This window comes from Heterodontus francisci, chromosome 38, assembly GCF_036365525.1.
Source record: "Heterodontus francisci isolate sHetFra1 chromosome 38, sHetFra1.hap1, whole genome shotgun sequence".
In the NCBI taxonomy this organism is placed as follows: domain Eukaryota; kingdom Metazoa; phylum Chordata; class Chondrichthyes; order Heterodontiformes; family Heterodontidae; genus Heterodontus; species Heterodontus francisci.
In genome coordinates this window covers 27,163,707-27,180,781 of record NC_090408.1, presented here as the reverse complement: position 1 = coordinate 27,180,781, position 17,075 = coordinate 27,163,707, and the positions used below count along the sequence as shown (strand labels likewise).

The 17,075-nt window shown below is 41.6% G+C and overlaps 1 protein-coding gene across 5 annotated transcripts in view; it reads right to left on the bottom strand.

Annotated features, from left to right (window-relative positions):
- galk2 (galactokinase 2) overlaps nt 1–17,075 on the bottom strand; it is a 149,166-nt gene that overhangs the window by 55,129 nt on the left and 76,962 nt on the right. For all 5 annotated transcript variants that reach the window (XM_068017943.1, XM_068017945.1, XM_068017944.1 and 2 more), the window contains 2 exons: nt 15,057–15,155; nt 11,486–11,638 (listed from right to left, as the gene is read on the bottom strand). In XM_068017943.1, the coding sequence (XP_067874044.1) occupies nt 11,486–11,638; nt 15,057–15,155 (252 nt within the window). The remainder of the gene's footprint in view (nt 1–11,485; nt 11,639–15,056; nt 15,156–17,075) is intronic.

Genomic DNA, 17,075 nt, shown 5'->3' with positions numbered 1-17,075 from the left:
GTCTGGATATGGGGATAGTGTGGGAAAAAGGCACTGAAGTAGATTTAGAATTTAGAACATTACAGCGCAGTACAGGCCCTTCGGCCCTCGATGTTGCGCCGACCTGTGAAACCATCTGACCTGCACTATTCCATTTTCATCCATATGTCTATCCAATGTCCACTTAAATGCCCTTAAAGTTGGCGAGTCTACGACTGCTGCAGGCAGGGCGTTCCACGCCCCTACTACTCTCTGAGTAAAGAAACTACCTCTCACATCTGTCCGATATCTATCACCCCTCAACTTGAAGCTATGTCCCCTCGTGTTTGCCATCACCATCCGAGGAAAAAGACGCTCACTATCCACCCTATCTAACCCTCTGATTATCTTATATGTCTCTATTAAGTCACCTCTCCTCCTCCTTCTCTCCAACGAAAACAACCTCAAGTCCCTCAGCCTTTCCTCGTAAGACCTTCCCTCCATACCAGGCAACATCCTAGTAAATCTCCTCTGCACCCTTTCCATAGCTTCCACATCCTTCCTATAATGCGGTGACCAGAACTGCACGCAATACTCCAGGTGCGGTCTCACCAGAGTTTTGTACAGCTGCAGCATGACCTCGTGGCTCCGAAACTCGACCCCCCTACTAATAAAAGCTAACACACCATATGCCTTCTTAACAGCCCTATTAACCTGGTTAGCAACCTTCAGGGATTTATGCACCTGGACACCAAGATCTCTCTGTTCATCTACAGTACCAAGAATCCTCCCATTAGCCCAGTACTCTGCATTCCTGTTACTCCTTCCAAAGTGAATCACCTCACACTTTTCCGCATTAAACTCCATTTGCCATCTCTCAGCCCAGCTCTGCAGCCTATCTATGTGTCTCTGTACCCTACAACATCCTTCGGCACTATCCACAACTCCACCGACCTTAGTGTCATCTGCAAATTTACTAACCCACTCTTCTACACCCTCTTCCAGGTCATTTATAAAAATGACAAACAGCAGTGGCCCCAAAACAGATCCTTGCGGTACACCACTAGTAACTAAACTCCAGGATGAACATTTGCCATCAACCACCACCCTCTGTCTTCTTTCAGCTAGCCAATTTCTGATCCAAAGCTCTAAATCACCTTCAACCCCATACTTGCGTATTTTCTGCAATAGCCTACCGTGGGGAACCTTATCAAACGCCTTACTGAAATCCATATACACCACATCCACTGCTTTACCCTCATCCACCTGTTTGGTCACCTTCTCGAAAAACTCAATAAGGTTTGTGAGGCACAACCTACCCGTCACAAAACCGTGCTGACTATCTCTAATGTACTTATTCTTTTCAAGATGATTATAAATCCTGTCTCTTATAACCTTTTCCAACATTTTACCCACAACCGAAGTAAGGCTCACAGGTCTATAATTACCAGGGCTGTCTCTACTCCCCTTCTTGAACAAGGGGACAACATTTGCAATCCTCCAGTCTTCCGGCACTATTCCTGTCGACAATGACGACATAAAGATCAAGGACAAAGGCTCCGCAATCTCCTCCCTAGCTTCCCAGAGAATCCTAGGATAAATCCCATCTGGCCCAGGGGACTTATCTATTTTCACACTTTCCAAAATTGCTAACACCTCCTCCTTGTGAACCTCAATCCCATCTAGCCTAGTAGTCTGAATCTCAGTATTCTCGACAACATTTTCTTTCTCTACTGTAAATACTGACGCAAAATATTCATTTAACACTTCCCCTATCTCCTCTGATTCCACACACAACTTCCCACTACTATCCTTGATTGGCCCTAATCTAACTCTAGTCATTCTTTTATTCCTGATATACCTATAGAAAGCCTTAGGGTTTTCCCTGATCCGATCCACCAATAACTTCTCGTGTCCTCTCCTTGCTCTTCTTAGCTCTCCCTTTAGATCCTTCCTGGCTAGCTTGTAGCTCTCAAGCGCCCTAACTGAGCCTTCACGTCTCATCCTAACATAAGCCTTCTTCTTCCTCTTGACAAGTGCTTCAACTTCTTTAGTAAACCACGGCTCCCTCGCACGACAACTTCCTCCCTGCCTCACAGGTACATACTTATCAAGGACACGCAGTAGCTGCTCCTTGAATAAGCTCCACATTTCGATTGTTCCCATCCCCTGCAGTTTCCTTCCCCATCCTACGCATCCTAAATCTTGCCTAATCGCATCATAATTTCCTTTCCCCCAGTTATAATTCTTGCCCTGCGGTATATACCTGTCCCTGCCCATCGCTAAGGTAAACCTAACCGAATTGTGATCACTGTCACCAAAGTGCTCACCTACATCTAAATCTAACACCTGGCCGGGTTCATTTCCCAGTACCAAATCCAATGTGGCATCGCCCCTGGTTGGCCTGTCTACATACTGTGTCAGAAAACCCTCCTGCACACACTGGACAAAAACTGACCCATCTAAAGTACTCGAACTATAGTATTTCCAGTCGATATTTGGAAAGTCGATATTTAGATGATCAGCCTTGATCGTAATGAATGGCGGAGCAGGCTCAATGGGCTGAATGGTCTACTCCTATTCCTATGTTCCTACCTCCAGCACAATTTGCAGTAGTCCTAATTGCCATGTGGCCACCCCTCAGGAATGTACTAAATTAATGCTATAGAAACATTAAATTCCAATGGTGATGAGTATCTGATTTTGATTCACCAGGCTGGGAAATGGACTGGTCAGTACATTGACAGGGCTTCAACAACTTCATTGCAGCCCTGTGATTTTCTCCCATACATTCTGAGGAGGTGTCCAGCAGCAGGAGAAAGGAAGGTGTTGGACAGCTGAAGATGACGATTTTCAGGGTGAATCAACATACATACAACCATCTGTCCCACTTAGATGACCAATGTAGACCCTGAAAGGAGGAAGCGTAAGACACACACAATACTTTTAGTCATGGCTTCAGTGTTGCAGGATCAGCTTATGACCCAGCAGAAGCAGGAAAGAACCACCACCATCTGAGGGTAACTGACATCTAGCAGCCAGCTATCCTACTTCCCTTTCTCACTAGGGTAATACTTAGAAAGATCACTAGGTTAGGCAGCAAGCTATATTACAAAGAGAATTGTTGTGTAGCATACAGTACACCACTATCATTTTGGATACTTTTTCAGGGCTGTGCAATAAAACATCCCAAAACCTGTACCAGTAACAAAAGGTTCGCCTTAGATAACCTATCCTATTGTCTATTTTTATTCCTGTGGAGGCAAGTGCCTCATTATATTTTCTTCATATTGTCTCATGGATGTCAAACTTGAGTCATGAGCCATAGCTCAAGAGGGCATCCATGCTCCCCTGATCATCCACATCAATGCCTTTTTCCCACACTATCCCCATATCCCTTTATGTCATTGGAATTTAGGTATCTGTCAATCTCTGCTTTAAACATACTCAATGACTGCTTCCACAGCCCTCTGAGGTAGAGGTCCATCTATCTAGCCTTGATATTCCATTGAGTAATAATGGAACTGTCAACTGCCAGAGGATAAATACAATGTGCCAGTTTTTAGGATGTCTTGTAACCATCTACCTGATGGTCATGAAACTCAGTAGAATGTCATAACATAGTTGAAAGGAACTTGCATGATCCCATTACCAAGGCTTTGCACTCTTGGGAATGCAGCCAGCAGAAAAGGTGCACAGCTGTCTCCTATTAATGCTTCCATTTCTTCAAAAAATCCAAGAAGTCATCAACTCTGGCAAACAACGCACTAGTGACCTGATGCATGGAGCAATGCACTGCTCGTCTGAGAGATATCACCAGAAGCAGCTTTAAAGGAATCAGTTGCACAGACTTTCAAATCTGTAGTAACTTCCATTAACACAGGCAAAACCAACTCTTTCCTAGACAAAGTTTATATGTTAGATATGCTGTTGGGTGAATCCTTCCATTGCTGATGATTAGGAGTAGGCTGATACAGCAGCAATTAGCAGGGTTGGATTTGTCTTGCTTTTAGTAAACAAGATATTGTAGAGTAGCCATCAGTGTTACAGTTGCACTGTAGCTAAGGTTATGGCTAGTTCCGGAGCACAGGACTTCACCACTAAGTGGGGATATTGTCAGAACCCGTAGCCTATGCTGTGTCCAGTGCACTCAGCTTGATGTCATGTGGCATCAAATTGCCTGAAGACTGGTGGGGGCCTCAGAAGGAGGCTGAGAAGGATCATTCACTCAGCCCTTCTTTCAATGGTAGGGGGTGAAATAAGGAAAAGGAAACAAAATTCAACATTTAAATAATAAATGTAAAAACAACACACCAATCTAAATGCAACAAAAACACCCCAAAAAGCAAGAATAAGTATGGCCCAAACTCACTCAGAAACCAGTTAAACTAATCTTTTGAGAAACTCACTCTCCAGGGCTAGGAAGTGAGCTTGAAACTGTTCTTTGAACAGACCTAATGCCTTTCCGGGATAGACCACGCAAAATAAATGATAGGAAAACTGCCTTAATGAACATGATTTTTAAATCCTTAATGAGGTTCATACACCAGCAGTGCAACTCTCCTTTGACACATCGCAGCCCAGATAGAAGAAAACGAGCAGCACAATCCTGCACAGAATAGATGCAAAACCTCCAAATGAATTTCTCGGTCATCAACTCCACCTCATGCTCAGAGTGTACACGTGCAACCAGCACAAGTAGAAAATTTAGCCTCATCTTACAAGAAAACAAAAAAATGATAAAAGCGATTTTAAAAATATTTTGCACCTGCATCACCTATATAATTTTAAAATATAGTTTACCACTTTCAGCAAAACACTTTATTCAATTTGTCTTTTTCCATCCCTGATTGTTTCCAGTTGCTCCAATCTTTTTTAAATAGTTACTGTGGCTTAGAATAGAGCTCAACAAACTTACTGCAATTCCAGTAACTGGCCTGCATGTCTACAATTGGTATTAATGAATATACTGTTATGTTTCACAATACATAATGCAGTGAGATTAACTCTGAAGCTAAATTCCCTCAGGAACAATGGCCCAGAATTTGCAGAGGTTTTTGACAGTGAATTGTCAGCATTCACCGTCATTACCCATCTGAATCTGACCGCAACTTTGGGATTTAGTGCAAGTGCAGATTAACGCAACAATCCTGAAGTTGCGGTTTTTGATTCACTGCTTCAGCAGAGGTTGCGCTGTGGACTGCCCCCTACCCCAAACAAGCCAACAATAAGCAAAATCAATTCATCTGGCAAGAACTTATCTTTTTCCACTCTCATGTTGCTGTTAGAAACTGCATAAAAAGTTAAGCCTTGTTCAATGAGGTATAACTGGGTTTAAATAGTGATCGGAGTGAGAAATACTGCTGAACAACCAGTTTGGCCCTGAAAAAACAATTTTATATTTGTAGAATGTTGCAAAATGCCTCAATTTTGATTAATCACTAGATTTTTAAAACCAGATATTTAAGTAATTAAAAAATAAATTTTTTCATGATATTTCAGCTTCTACCTTCACCCCATGTGTATGCCCCAATCTTTATACCACTGTTTGAAAATTCTTTAAAAAGAGATTTGATTATTAGTGCTTTACATTTTTTGGATTGCTGTCTGTGTGAATTCTTTAATGTGATTGGCTGCCTCGATGACAGCACTGCAGCTCGACACTATGAATCCCCATTAAACTACGTTACAATCAATAACACTTTGAGAGTGTCAAAGCTCGCATCACAGAGAGTGTGAGATCACTCAGTGCAGCTTTCTTTGAGATCTGCTGCAAGTGCTCTTGTTTTGTGCTGACTGTAAAATATTATTTCTATATTGGCATTGTTTCTCAAAGTTTCACTGTTCTTTGCTTTCTTGCAACTTCGCTATGCATGTATATATAGTTTTTTAAATGTATTTTTTTTAATTCCTTTCTTTTAGGTAATCTTGCAATACTCACAACCCCCTAACCTGCTCATAGGCTCTAGTGTTTTTTCTGTTGGGGTTCATGAGTGCCCTGGAATGACTTGCTCTTTAACTTTCCTTCCCTTCACATGAGGAACTATTTAATTTAGTCACTTTCTGTCAGCACTGCGAAGATTAAAAACTCCTTTTACTGGGAATCACCGGTCACCACATCCTACCAAATGCCGTGCTACCAATAAGCTGTCACAGGGCACTAATTCAAATGAGCTCTCTGGCATTATAATATGCTTATGAATGTCAGGAGATCCCCGAGATTGACTAACAGCATTAAATTCACTGGCAGTTATTTAAGTACAGTGCAATATATTGAATCATTTATTTTACAAATATAAACATTTCTTTTGTCATCTCTTAAGGGCTCAGTACAATCAAGGTAAACAGACTAAAGGGTTAGAATACTGATTGTGATCTTTAAAATAACATGACAGCAAAACAGTATTATAAGCCTCTTCTTGGCAGTAGAAAGCTATTCAGTGTTCATAGTCGGCATCTACAATGTTATAAAAACTTCACATTGGTGTAGATTTTCTGACCATCATACAAATGTCAAACAGAAAGAAATTTCTGTGGTGCATTTGGGGAAAAAGGTATAAAGAAATAAAGGTAGTAATTTGCAAAATGGTAGACTCATTTGACACAAAGGAGCCAGAACGTTTATTATTTGACTGACCTTGCCAATGATACTTTAAAAAAAGAAAGCCAGGCTTCTCAATTGCAACCTGAAGAACAATGAAACATTGATCTCACCCAGTGTTTAAATGCTAGCAATTCGACTTGTAGCCTTAAAAGAACATAGCTTCAGCTTAACAGCAGAATAATAAATTATGCTTGGCATGACATAGTGCTCGACGCCTTAAATGAGCAACACTATGGTACATCTGCTAGTGTGTATCTAAGTGTATGGCTTAAGGCCCATTCTTTCATAAGCCTCCATGAATGCACTGATGAGAGTTTGAAGCTCGGCCTCTGAGTGTGCGCATAAGCAAGCATCATCAGCATACTGCAGCTCGATGACAGAGGTTGGGGTGACCGTGGTTCTGGACTGGAGGCGACGTAGGTTAAATAGTTTCCCACTCATCCTGTAGAGTAGATCTATTCTGGCAAGGAGCTTCATGGAGATGATGTTGCGGCGAGGAAGATGGAAAAGAGCGTTGGTGCGATGACACAGCCTTGCTTGACGCCAGTTTGCACTCAGATTGGGTCAGTGACAGATCCATTGGCAAGGATTACAGCTTGCATGTCATCGTGCAGCAGGTGGAGGATGGTGACGAATTTCCCCAGGCAGCCAAATTTGAGGAGGATCTTCCATAATTCCTCCCGGTTGATAGAGTCAAAGGCCTTTGTGAGGTCAAAGAAGGCCATGTATAAAGGTTGTTGCTGCACACTACATTTTTCTTGAAGATGTCTTGCTGTGAAGATCATGCCCACTGTGCCTCTTGATGGACAGAATCCACATTGCGATTCCGGTCGGAGCTCTTCAGCCACGGGAAGGAGGCGGTTGAGAAGAACTCTTGTGATGACCTTCTCTGAGGCAGACAGCAGGGATACCCCTCTGTAGTTACCGCAGTTGGTCTTGTTGTCTTTTTTTGAAGATGGTCACAATTATGGCGTCGTGGAGATCCCCTGGCATGGTCCCCTCCTTCCAGATGAGGGAGATGAGACCATGTATTTGTGTCAAGAGTGCCTCTCCGCCATATTTTAGAATTTTGGTGGGAATTCGGTCTACACCGGCAGCCTTATTATTTTTTAGCTGTCAGATGGCCTTTTTGATCTCATGTTGGGCTGGGGTTGTGCTGAGGTCGTGGCAGGTAGCATACTGTGGAATGTGATCGAGGGCACTCTTATCCAGGACTGAGTCGCGATTGAGGAGATCTTCAAAGTGTTCCTTCCAACGAGCACTGACTGCCTCGCTGTCCTTGATCAGTGCCACTCCATTCTTTGCTCTCAGTGGGGTAAGTCCTTGGGTACTTGGGTCGTAAATGGTCTTGACTGCGCTGAAGAACCTGCGCGTGTCGTGGCTGTGAGCGAATTGCTGTCCTTCCTGCACTCTTTCATCCCACCAGCTGTTCTTTAGGTCACGGGTTTTTTGTTGAACTTCAACCTTCAATTGTCTGTATACCTGTTTTTTTTCCCTTGAATTTTGGTGATGCTGCCAGTCCAGGAATGCCTGGCGCTTGTGATTTAGTAGCTCCTGGATCTCCTGGTTGTTCTCTTCAAAGCAGTCCTGATGTTTCCTGGTCGAGAAACCAAGAGTATCGTCGCAAGTGCTGATTATGGTAGCTTTGAGGGCAAACCAGGCATTGTGGACATTCTGTGGTTCCTGTTCGTTGAGCGTCGCTAAGTTGCTTGTAAGACATTGCCTAAGTAGGTATTTCTTTACAGAGTCCCTGATTTTCATTGATTTTCCTACGGCAGTGCTTCTGCTGCCACTTCCATTGTTGGACTGGGCTTATGTAGATAGTAGCTCCGATTAGGCGATGGTCGGTCCAGCAGTCATCAGCTCCTATCATGGCACGGGTGATGCGAGCATCCTTGTGGTTTTTCACTCAGCTGATGATATAGTCAAGCAAATGCCAATGCCTGGAGCAAGGGTGCTGCCATGAGGTCTTGTATTTATCTGTCTGACGAAATAGGGTTTTCATTATGATCAGGCCATTTTCAAGGCATTTCGTCAGTAGAAGGACTCCATTGGTGCTAGCCCTTCCAACACCTTCCTTGCTAATCACACCTTTCCAAAGATTTGTGTCCCTCCCAACTCTGGCATTGAAGTCTCCGAGGAGGATCGGAAAGGTCCTCTACCAGCCTGCTCCAGCATGAAAACACTGCCCTGACTCTCAACATCCACCACGAATCACTGGACAATGTGGATTACTTCTCATACCTTGGAAGCCTCCTCTCAGCAAAGGCAGACATCGTCGTTGAAACTCAGCATTGCCTCCAGTGTGTCAGCACAGCCTTCAGTCGGCTGAAGAAAAGAGTGTTTGATGACAGAGACCTCAAACCTGGCATCAAGCTCATGGTTTACAGGGCCGCAGTGTTACCTGCCCTCCTGTATGCGTCGGAAACATGGACACTGTACAGCAGACATCTCAAATCCCTGGAGAGATATCACCAGTGATGCAGGACATCAGCGGCGGGACAGGCACTCCAATATCACTGTCCTCTCTCAGGCCAACATCCCCAACAGTATCAAGACACTGGTCATGGTTAGTCTGTTATGTTGGGTGGGCCACATCGTCCGCATGCCTGACACAAGACTCCCAAAACCAGCTTTCTACTCCGAGCTCCGTCATAGCAAGAGGCTACCAGGAGGGCAGAGGAAACGCGACAAGGATGTCCTCAAAGCCTCCCTGAAAAAATGTGGTATCGCCACTGATTTGCGGGCATCTCTTGCCCAAGACCGCCCAAAATGGAGAAGAAGCAATCGTGAAGGTGTCAGTTCGAACAACGTCGACATGCCCAAGCAGTGACCAAGTGCAAACAGCGGAAAGTGTGTTCGGAAATTCGAACATCCCATTCAGTTGCCTCACCTGCCCTACATGTGGCAGAGTGCATGGATCCAGAATTGTATGATTCAGTCACCTAAGGACCACATCTTTGGAGTGGAAGAAAGTCATCCTCGTTCCCGAGGGACTGCCTAAGAAGAAGAGATGCATATGGCACACATTTCCTGTCCACAAACCTTACTTGCTATTTTTGATCATGCTTTTATGCCAACATTTAAAATGTAATAATCGTATGGCAACACTTATTCTGCAATTTTGGTAAGTGGGCTGGTGCCTGCTATTCTGTAGTCACAGGTCTTGGCCACAAGGTGGCACTGATGAAGAGAACTTGCAGCCACCCTCCCTCTCCCAGTACTTCCTATCCTTACCCCGCTGTTCTTGTCTCCTTCCAGCCTTGCCTCACTACTCTCCCATCTGCTGCTGCTCTTGAGTCTATCACTCTTGGTACTCAACATCCCTTTGCCCACTCACACCAAATATCTCCTTTGCTCCACGGTCCCTGCCCAACATCACTTCTGCTTTTCTCTCCATAACCTTACAACTCAGGCTGTTCTCCATGAGCTTGTCACTCACCATACATGCTCTGCAACTTTTGTACTTTATCATCCCTCCTATAGTCCTCATCTGATGTAGCTCCTGCTTCTCTCCTTCTAGCCTCATTACTAATCTTGTTCTGTGCTGCCTTGATGCCCAGCAGGTATCCCTGCCCAATGTTTTCCTCATGTCACCATTCATCTGCTGGTCCATGCTCAATGTTGTGCAAATTGCAATCTTCAGTCAGAGTCCAACCTCCAACCCCTTCTAGCCCAGCATCCTACCCAGTTCCTCACCTAGATATGGTTCCCCTTCACTTCAATGCTTCTTAGCACTAGACTGCAACTGGCAATCATTTCAAAACTTCCACAGCACTAGCATTTGTTTATTGTGCTGTAACCACTTTAAAAATTTGCTGTGGGTGGAATGGGATTCTAAGCCTCAACTTCAGCCCCAATCTCATCCTTCTAACTCAGTCTCACCCTCAGCCTTCATTGACAGATCTGCTTGAGACTCAGTCCTGTTCCTTTTTACAATCCCCCAACACCAAAGTCCACCACTTCCCATCCTTAGAGTCTCTCCCATCCTCAAGAGTCTCTCCCCACCCCTTACCTTTTCCTCCCATTATGTACCATCCCAGCTACTCTAACCACCTATTCCTTTCCACCTCTCACCTGGTTCCTCTTTCTACTGCCACCTCCTGCTCCAGCCACCACTCCTGCCCACTCTCCTCTTCACATCTGATGATGAATCTCTCCTCCTTCAAAATGGTTTCCATAATTTGTCAAAAACACTTCCATCCACCTTCACTGAGAATTCATACATTAATATCAGCCAGCCTATGGATAAGCTGAATGCAAAAAACAAGGTCACATAGACCTGTAATGTAAATGTTTGCAACTGAGGCAGAAAACTGTTTTAGTGACAGTTAATGGGTATACAATTTGCTGATACGTTTAAAAAAAGAATTTGCATTTATATCATAACTTATCTCATCTGAATTACACATGTAATCATTGTGATGTAGGAAAACACCTCACCACAGTAATAAGATAAATGATCAGCTAATCTATGTTTTTTTGGTGGCATTGATTGAGGGAAGAATGTTGATCAAGACATTGGGACAATTTCCTGTTTCCCCACTGAGTGTCATGGTGTCCTTATCATCCACTGGAAAAATATCTCATTTTAATGTTGCACTCAAATGATAACTCCATTACCAACACATTCCTTTAGTGTACTACTGAAGGAAGGAAGGAAGGTGGATGATCTTAAGGATTTCTGATATTATGATCTGGTCTTACGAAATGTGATTATGTAACTTTATGTTCATTATTTTAATCCTATTTTATAAACAAAAATGTAACAAATAGATTCATATAAAGTTGGTACTACATGTACAATGTTCTTAATTTACAAAGATTTGAGGAATAATTGTTATCCACCATACGACTACAGTAACCATGCATTATGCTCTGGTGTATATTTTGTACCCGCGGTCAGGAAAAAAATGAGCTTACCTTTGCTGCAAGTCGACACTCCACAACTCTGATATTGAAATGAGCTGTTGCAGCTTTATTCATTTCCCTGCAGCTGTTTGCAATCACAAAAACAGCTCCCCTTGGAAGCTTTACGTTGGTGGCTCGGAGTGGGTTGAATTCAATTAACTTGGCCTATGAAAGATAAAATGGCAAATCATACCGGTGAAACTAGTGTCTGACAAACAGATTTAGGGCAACCAGCATAAAAATCTGAAGTTATGGAGTTCCTAATTACGTAAAGACATGGTTACATACACCTTCATGTAAATACTTGCAACTCATTGCTGTCTTGGTAATGGTAATAATCTCTTTCAATTAAAGATGTTTTAACCCCTATTTACTCAGTTGGCAATTTGAGTGCAAAGTAAGTAAATTAATTTCCACTAGGTAGCTCTCAGATAGCTGATCTCAAACTGGGTGGTAGCAAAAGGTAGCGAGGTTGTTTTCATTCTATAAACATCAGAAATGATAGGGTGATTTCACAGAGGTGTTTAAAATGATGAAGGGATATGACAGAGAAGATCAAACCAAACCGCTTTCATTTATTCAGGGGTCGGTCCATAACGATAGGACATAGATACAAGATTAAGTGATTTAAGACACAAAGCAGGAGAAACCTTTTTTACACAGAGGATTGTGAGGTTGTGAAATGTCAGTGATTGAAACAGAGACCAAGTTATCATTTAAGTATATCAATAGATTTCTGGATACTAATGACATTAAGGAATATGGGGATAGTGGGGAAAAATGGCATTGAGGTGGATGATCAGCCAGGATCTGTCTGAATGGCTCGAATGGCCTACTCCTGCTCCTATTTCCTATGTTCCTATGTTAGATAGGTGGCTGAAGGAAAAGAGAATTAAGGGATATAGACATGAGATTAGGATTATTGCTCGTTTGGAGGATTAGTTGGGTAGACAACCTGTTTGTGTATTACAATTTCTACATACTTCCAGGTAATACAACTGGCATCAGCATCCATGAGCTACAGCAGTATTCCCACTCACTCCTGGAAATTATACATGCATGGATATGAAGTGAGAGTAGGATTGGACTCAGCTGTAATGCCCTCTACAATCAAATTGCCTAGGCTCACACATAAAGAATAAACACTTGAGTTAGGCACTGGAAGGAATCGGGACCACAGCATGAGTCAGCATTTTCAGTAGAGGGAGAACACTGGATAAAAAGGATGTTTGTGTGTCAAATGTTGGGCAGAACTGGGAAAGATAAGTTTATCTTTTCCCTATGTCCCTGTTCTTCTGCATCTGAGTAAAAACACCAACAAAGCACAGATGTATTATGATTAACCAGGCACTGCTACAAACAGTGTAGAATTTTCAATTGACCCAATGTTCCACTCCATGTGATTTAAATTGTACGTTCGAAGATCACGCACTGCTTGAATCTCAATTAAAAACGCGAAAGAAATACACAATCATGATTGCTAGGGTTGCAGAACTGGGATATTTCAGCTAGTATTGTTGCCAAGAGCTGTACAACTTGCCAAGCCTTGTGCGTGACAGCAGTAGCATTCCTACTGAGAATATCCCTATTGTACATCTACTAAGGGTAACATGATATATCACTCAATCACTATTAATACTAGAATTGTAATTTTAAAAAACTGCTGTAAATTTTGCAGTTTATACCAGAATAACACTACTCATTCCAGCATAAAGATTGTTCATACAATAATGGTACTCCACTTATCTCTGCCAGCTACAAAAGACAAATTAAAAACTAAAAGTGGTTAAACTGCAATTTAATACAAACTAATGGGGACTTTTATGTAGTTCTTAAACAGTTTGTAGTGGTAAAATTCAATTTTGCTCAACAAGAGGAAGAGATTGTCAAGTGGTGTGAAATTCATGTACATAGTTCAAAGACTATGTGCAACCTGCCCTATCATGGGTCTTTATCCATGTATTCAATCTTCCACAGGCAAGTTCTGCATAAATATTCCCTGCTCTTCAAAGGTAATGAAGCAAAACTCTAGACTATCTATCCTAGCATCGCCACTGTTCAACACTGACAGGGGAGCCTCAATAAATGTAATTCCTTGACAGACTAGAAGAGTGCATGTTTATCATGGAGTATTTGGTCATTTTGGTCTATGATGTGCATCCTTAACATAAAAAAGGCAATAGAGTGTTTAACTCCCTTGTGCTTGTCATTTGGAGACACATTATAGAATCATCAACAAATATTCTAATATTACAAATGCTCATTTACAAGTCAGTTACAAATACTGTGAGCAGTATTAGGCCTAAAATGGACTCCTGCATAAATCTAGTCACCATTGCCCCAGCCAAAGCATTTATTACCACTTTTGCTTCATACTGTCAAGCCATGTTTCAACCCAACTGGCTAAACAATTATTACCGTCATGAGCATTAACCTTCTTTGAAAGTCTCACATATAGAACTTTATCAAATACCTTCTGAAAATCCAAGTAAATGGCTTCCACTATGTAGATCTAATTCACTAGTTCTGCTACTTTCTCAAAGAAATCCAGCAGAAAATGGAGCTTTATTTTCTTTAGATGGGCACATCTAGCAGGCCATATAATGCTCCCAGTCATTTCCCTGCCATAATTCTTGGAGTAATTAGTTGTTAACTTGCCAGATTCATATCGCAATCCTCTTCTCAATGTAGTGAAAACATTTTTCATAGTCCAGTCCCAAGGTACAATTCTTACATAATTTCCTTGAGGATTTTAGGATGCACAGAGGGAAATTATTAGCTCAACAGCAATGCACATCTAAGAGGCTGGCCTGAAGATCTCCTGAATTTGTTCTTGGGCCTCATTTCAGCATTACTGATCAGCCAGCACCTGTTGCATCTCCAGAGACAACTTTCCAACTTGGATATCAACTTTGGCTGGCTGGTAGGTTGTTTGGAGAGTGGGGGTGGCCTAGCAGGGGCTACAGCAGCCCTCAGATGTGTTGCGGACCGAAGATACAATTCTTATTCAACATACAGACTTGTTTATTGGCAGCTGTTGGATAGGCCACAGCAAATACTGTAAAACCTCAACAGTGGCTGCTCCATTCAGCATTGCACAATTTCTTGAAGGGGTCCTTAAACAGATCTTAGGCCCCTCATTAACATGTGCAAGATGCCCAATGCCTGTTTAAGGTGGCTGATCAGGACTCCTGAATATCATCTGTGGTCAATATGACAACAGACATATTTCAGGCATGAGACATTGCCCTGCAAGTTTGATCTATTCCAATCCTTGAAAATACAATAGCTCTTTTCATCAATTTATGATATTTCATTATCTGTGGTTCAAATTTAGAAAGCTATCTTTTTAAAGGTGAATATGCCTCTTTGATGATTCCTGTTTAACCATTGTGTGAGATAGTTTAAAGTACTTGGGGAAACCTTGGTACTACTGAGTTCCTGCTTTTAAAAATTATGTTTAGTTTCCTCTTCTGAATGCGTGATGAAACAAATATGTGGAAGAAAATAATTATTAGACACAGAGTTGTAGCCACTTCAAGCAAGTGATAATGTTCAAAACATGCATTTAAAAATCACGCACCGTTCCTTTTTCTGCTAAGAATGAAATGGACTGGTCCATACCCCCACCCTCAGTGCCAATGTAGCGCTCACACTTTGCACAGATTTCTGCAAGCTCCACCTGTAAATAAATTGTGAAGAATTATAAAACAAACTTGGCATATAAATCATCTAACTGGATTGATGCATAATAACTGGTTTAATAAAATAATAAACTACAGATTGTCAGGCATGCAATTCAGACCCAGCTCAGTGATTACTTATTTTTCAGTAAACCACTAAAGTCCTGTATCTGGTTTTTCCACAAGTTGACTAATTTCCATAGTTTATTTTTTTTAAATGTAAGAGAACACCACAATGTTTTTTATTATGAATTAACCAAAGTGGAAAACTGCAACATGCACAAACTTCTATGAAATGTGTTTGGTTTCAATCCACTTCCTAATAGGTTTGGACCCACAGCTCTGAATTGCTGATAATCTCAAAAAGGACTGCAAAAAATGTCAGTGTCACAAATAGTGGGACTGTTATCTGTAGCCTGCAGTGCTGTAACTGGTGCGGAAGCATTTGACCCTGAAAATGGATGCCCAAGGTGGAAAAGTCCATCTTCATTATTGACACAGTCCACTTTCATCAAAACTTTAAAAAAAAATGTTTTACAACTGAGTTACAAACATACTTACTTCAAAGACTAGAAATCTCCAGAGCCTGTAACAAATGGAAACTTGCATATCTTGGAAATCAATGATTTAGAAATGGGAATAGAGACAGTACTGTGAAAATCTGCCAATTACATCAAGATGGGGAGTGGTGAAGGGAGCTACAAATAATCAAAAGCAGGTTAATCAGGTGTAAAGGAACAAAGAGAGATTTGGAATTTGGGCTAAGAAATAACAAATTAAATTCAATGTTGACAAGTGCAAAGTGCCAAGACTAGAGAAGGAGAGCAAACATTGGAAGTATAAACAAAATGGTTTTAGTCTACAGGGTACAACACAGGAAAAGGAATTGAGGATATTGATGGATAGATCATCAAAACCATCTGTACAATGAGAAGTAGTGGTAAATAAAGCAAATAGGATCATGGGTTGTATAACACATGAAATAGAGCATAAATCACAGGGTCTGATACTGAGCCGACACCGTGCATTGACTCATCCACATTGGGGGCATTGTATACAATTCTAGCCACCATATTACAGCAAGGATATTATAGCACAGGAAAAGGTGCACAAGACACCTGAACTACAAAACCTGAGTTAGTTTACACGATAGAAAAGAAGACTTGGAGAGGAACTTCTTGAGGTATTCAAAATCCTAACAGTATTGACAAGTTGAGCCATGGCCCTGAGAACAACAAGGGGATATGGGATGAAGCTCAGAAGAGAGAAGGTAAATGGACAAACAGAAATAACTACTTCATTGCATGTACCCTAAATGTCACAAGGTACACTGGTGCTATAATGCAGTGAGCGCTTGTTGCCACATTATATTCTTTAGAACTGGTTAGAGGTAGCCATTTTCTGTAAAAAGCTCCATTCTGTTATCAAAGCTCTTTCACAATTACATCAAGTAAGAAATTCTCCCCACTATCAATTATCTCCATTTAGAACGATATGAAAGTTCTGTGGAAGGCACTTAGACTTTAAAGCATGAGATTTTCTGCTTCATCTAACAAATAGTTTATACCAGAAACTATTAGCCATGTTCCTTTCCTTAATTCCACAGGTGGCTAATTCTGCAGAAAACCCTCAATTCTGTGGTAACTTTCATGGCTGCTAAACTTGAGGAACTGTGTCGGTGGTTCTTATTATATACATATATCTAAATCTGCAGTCACAGCCATTTTCTGGCACTAGTTAGCATTTATTACCATAATGTGATCCTCATAACAAAGTGTTCTTTGATCAATTCATCAACATGTAATGCATTCCAAAAAGAATGTACACAGGTAAAAGATAGAGTTCAATTATGATTTTAACCAGTCCATGAAATAATAATTAAAAATTTCACACGCAACGGCCAGAACCTGGTACCTTAA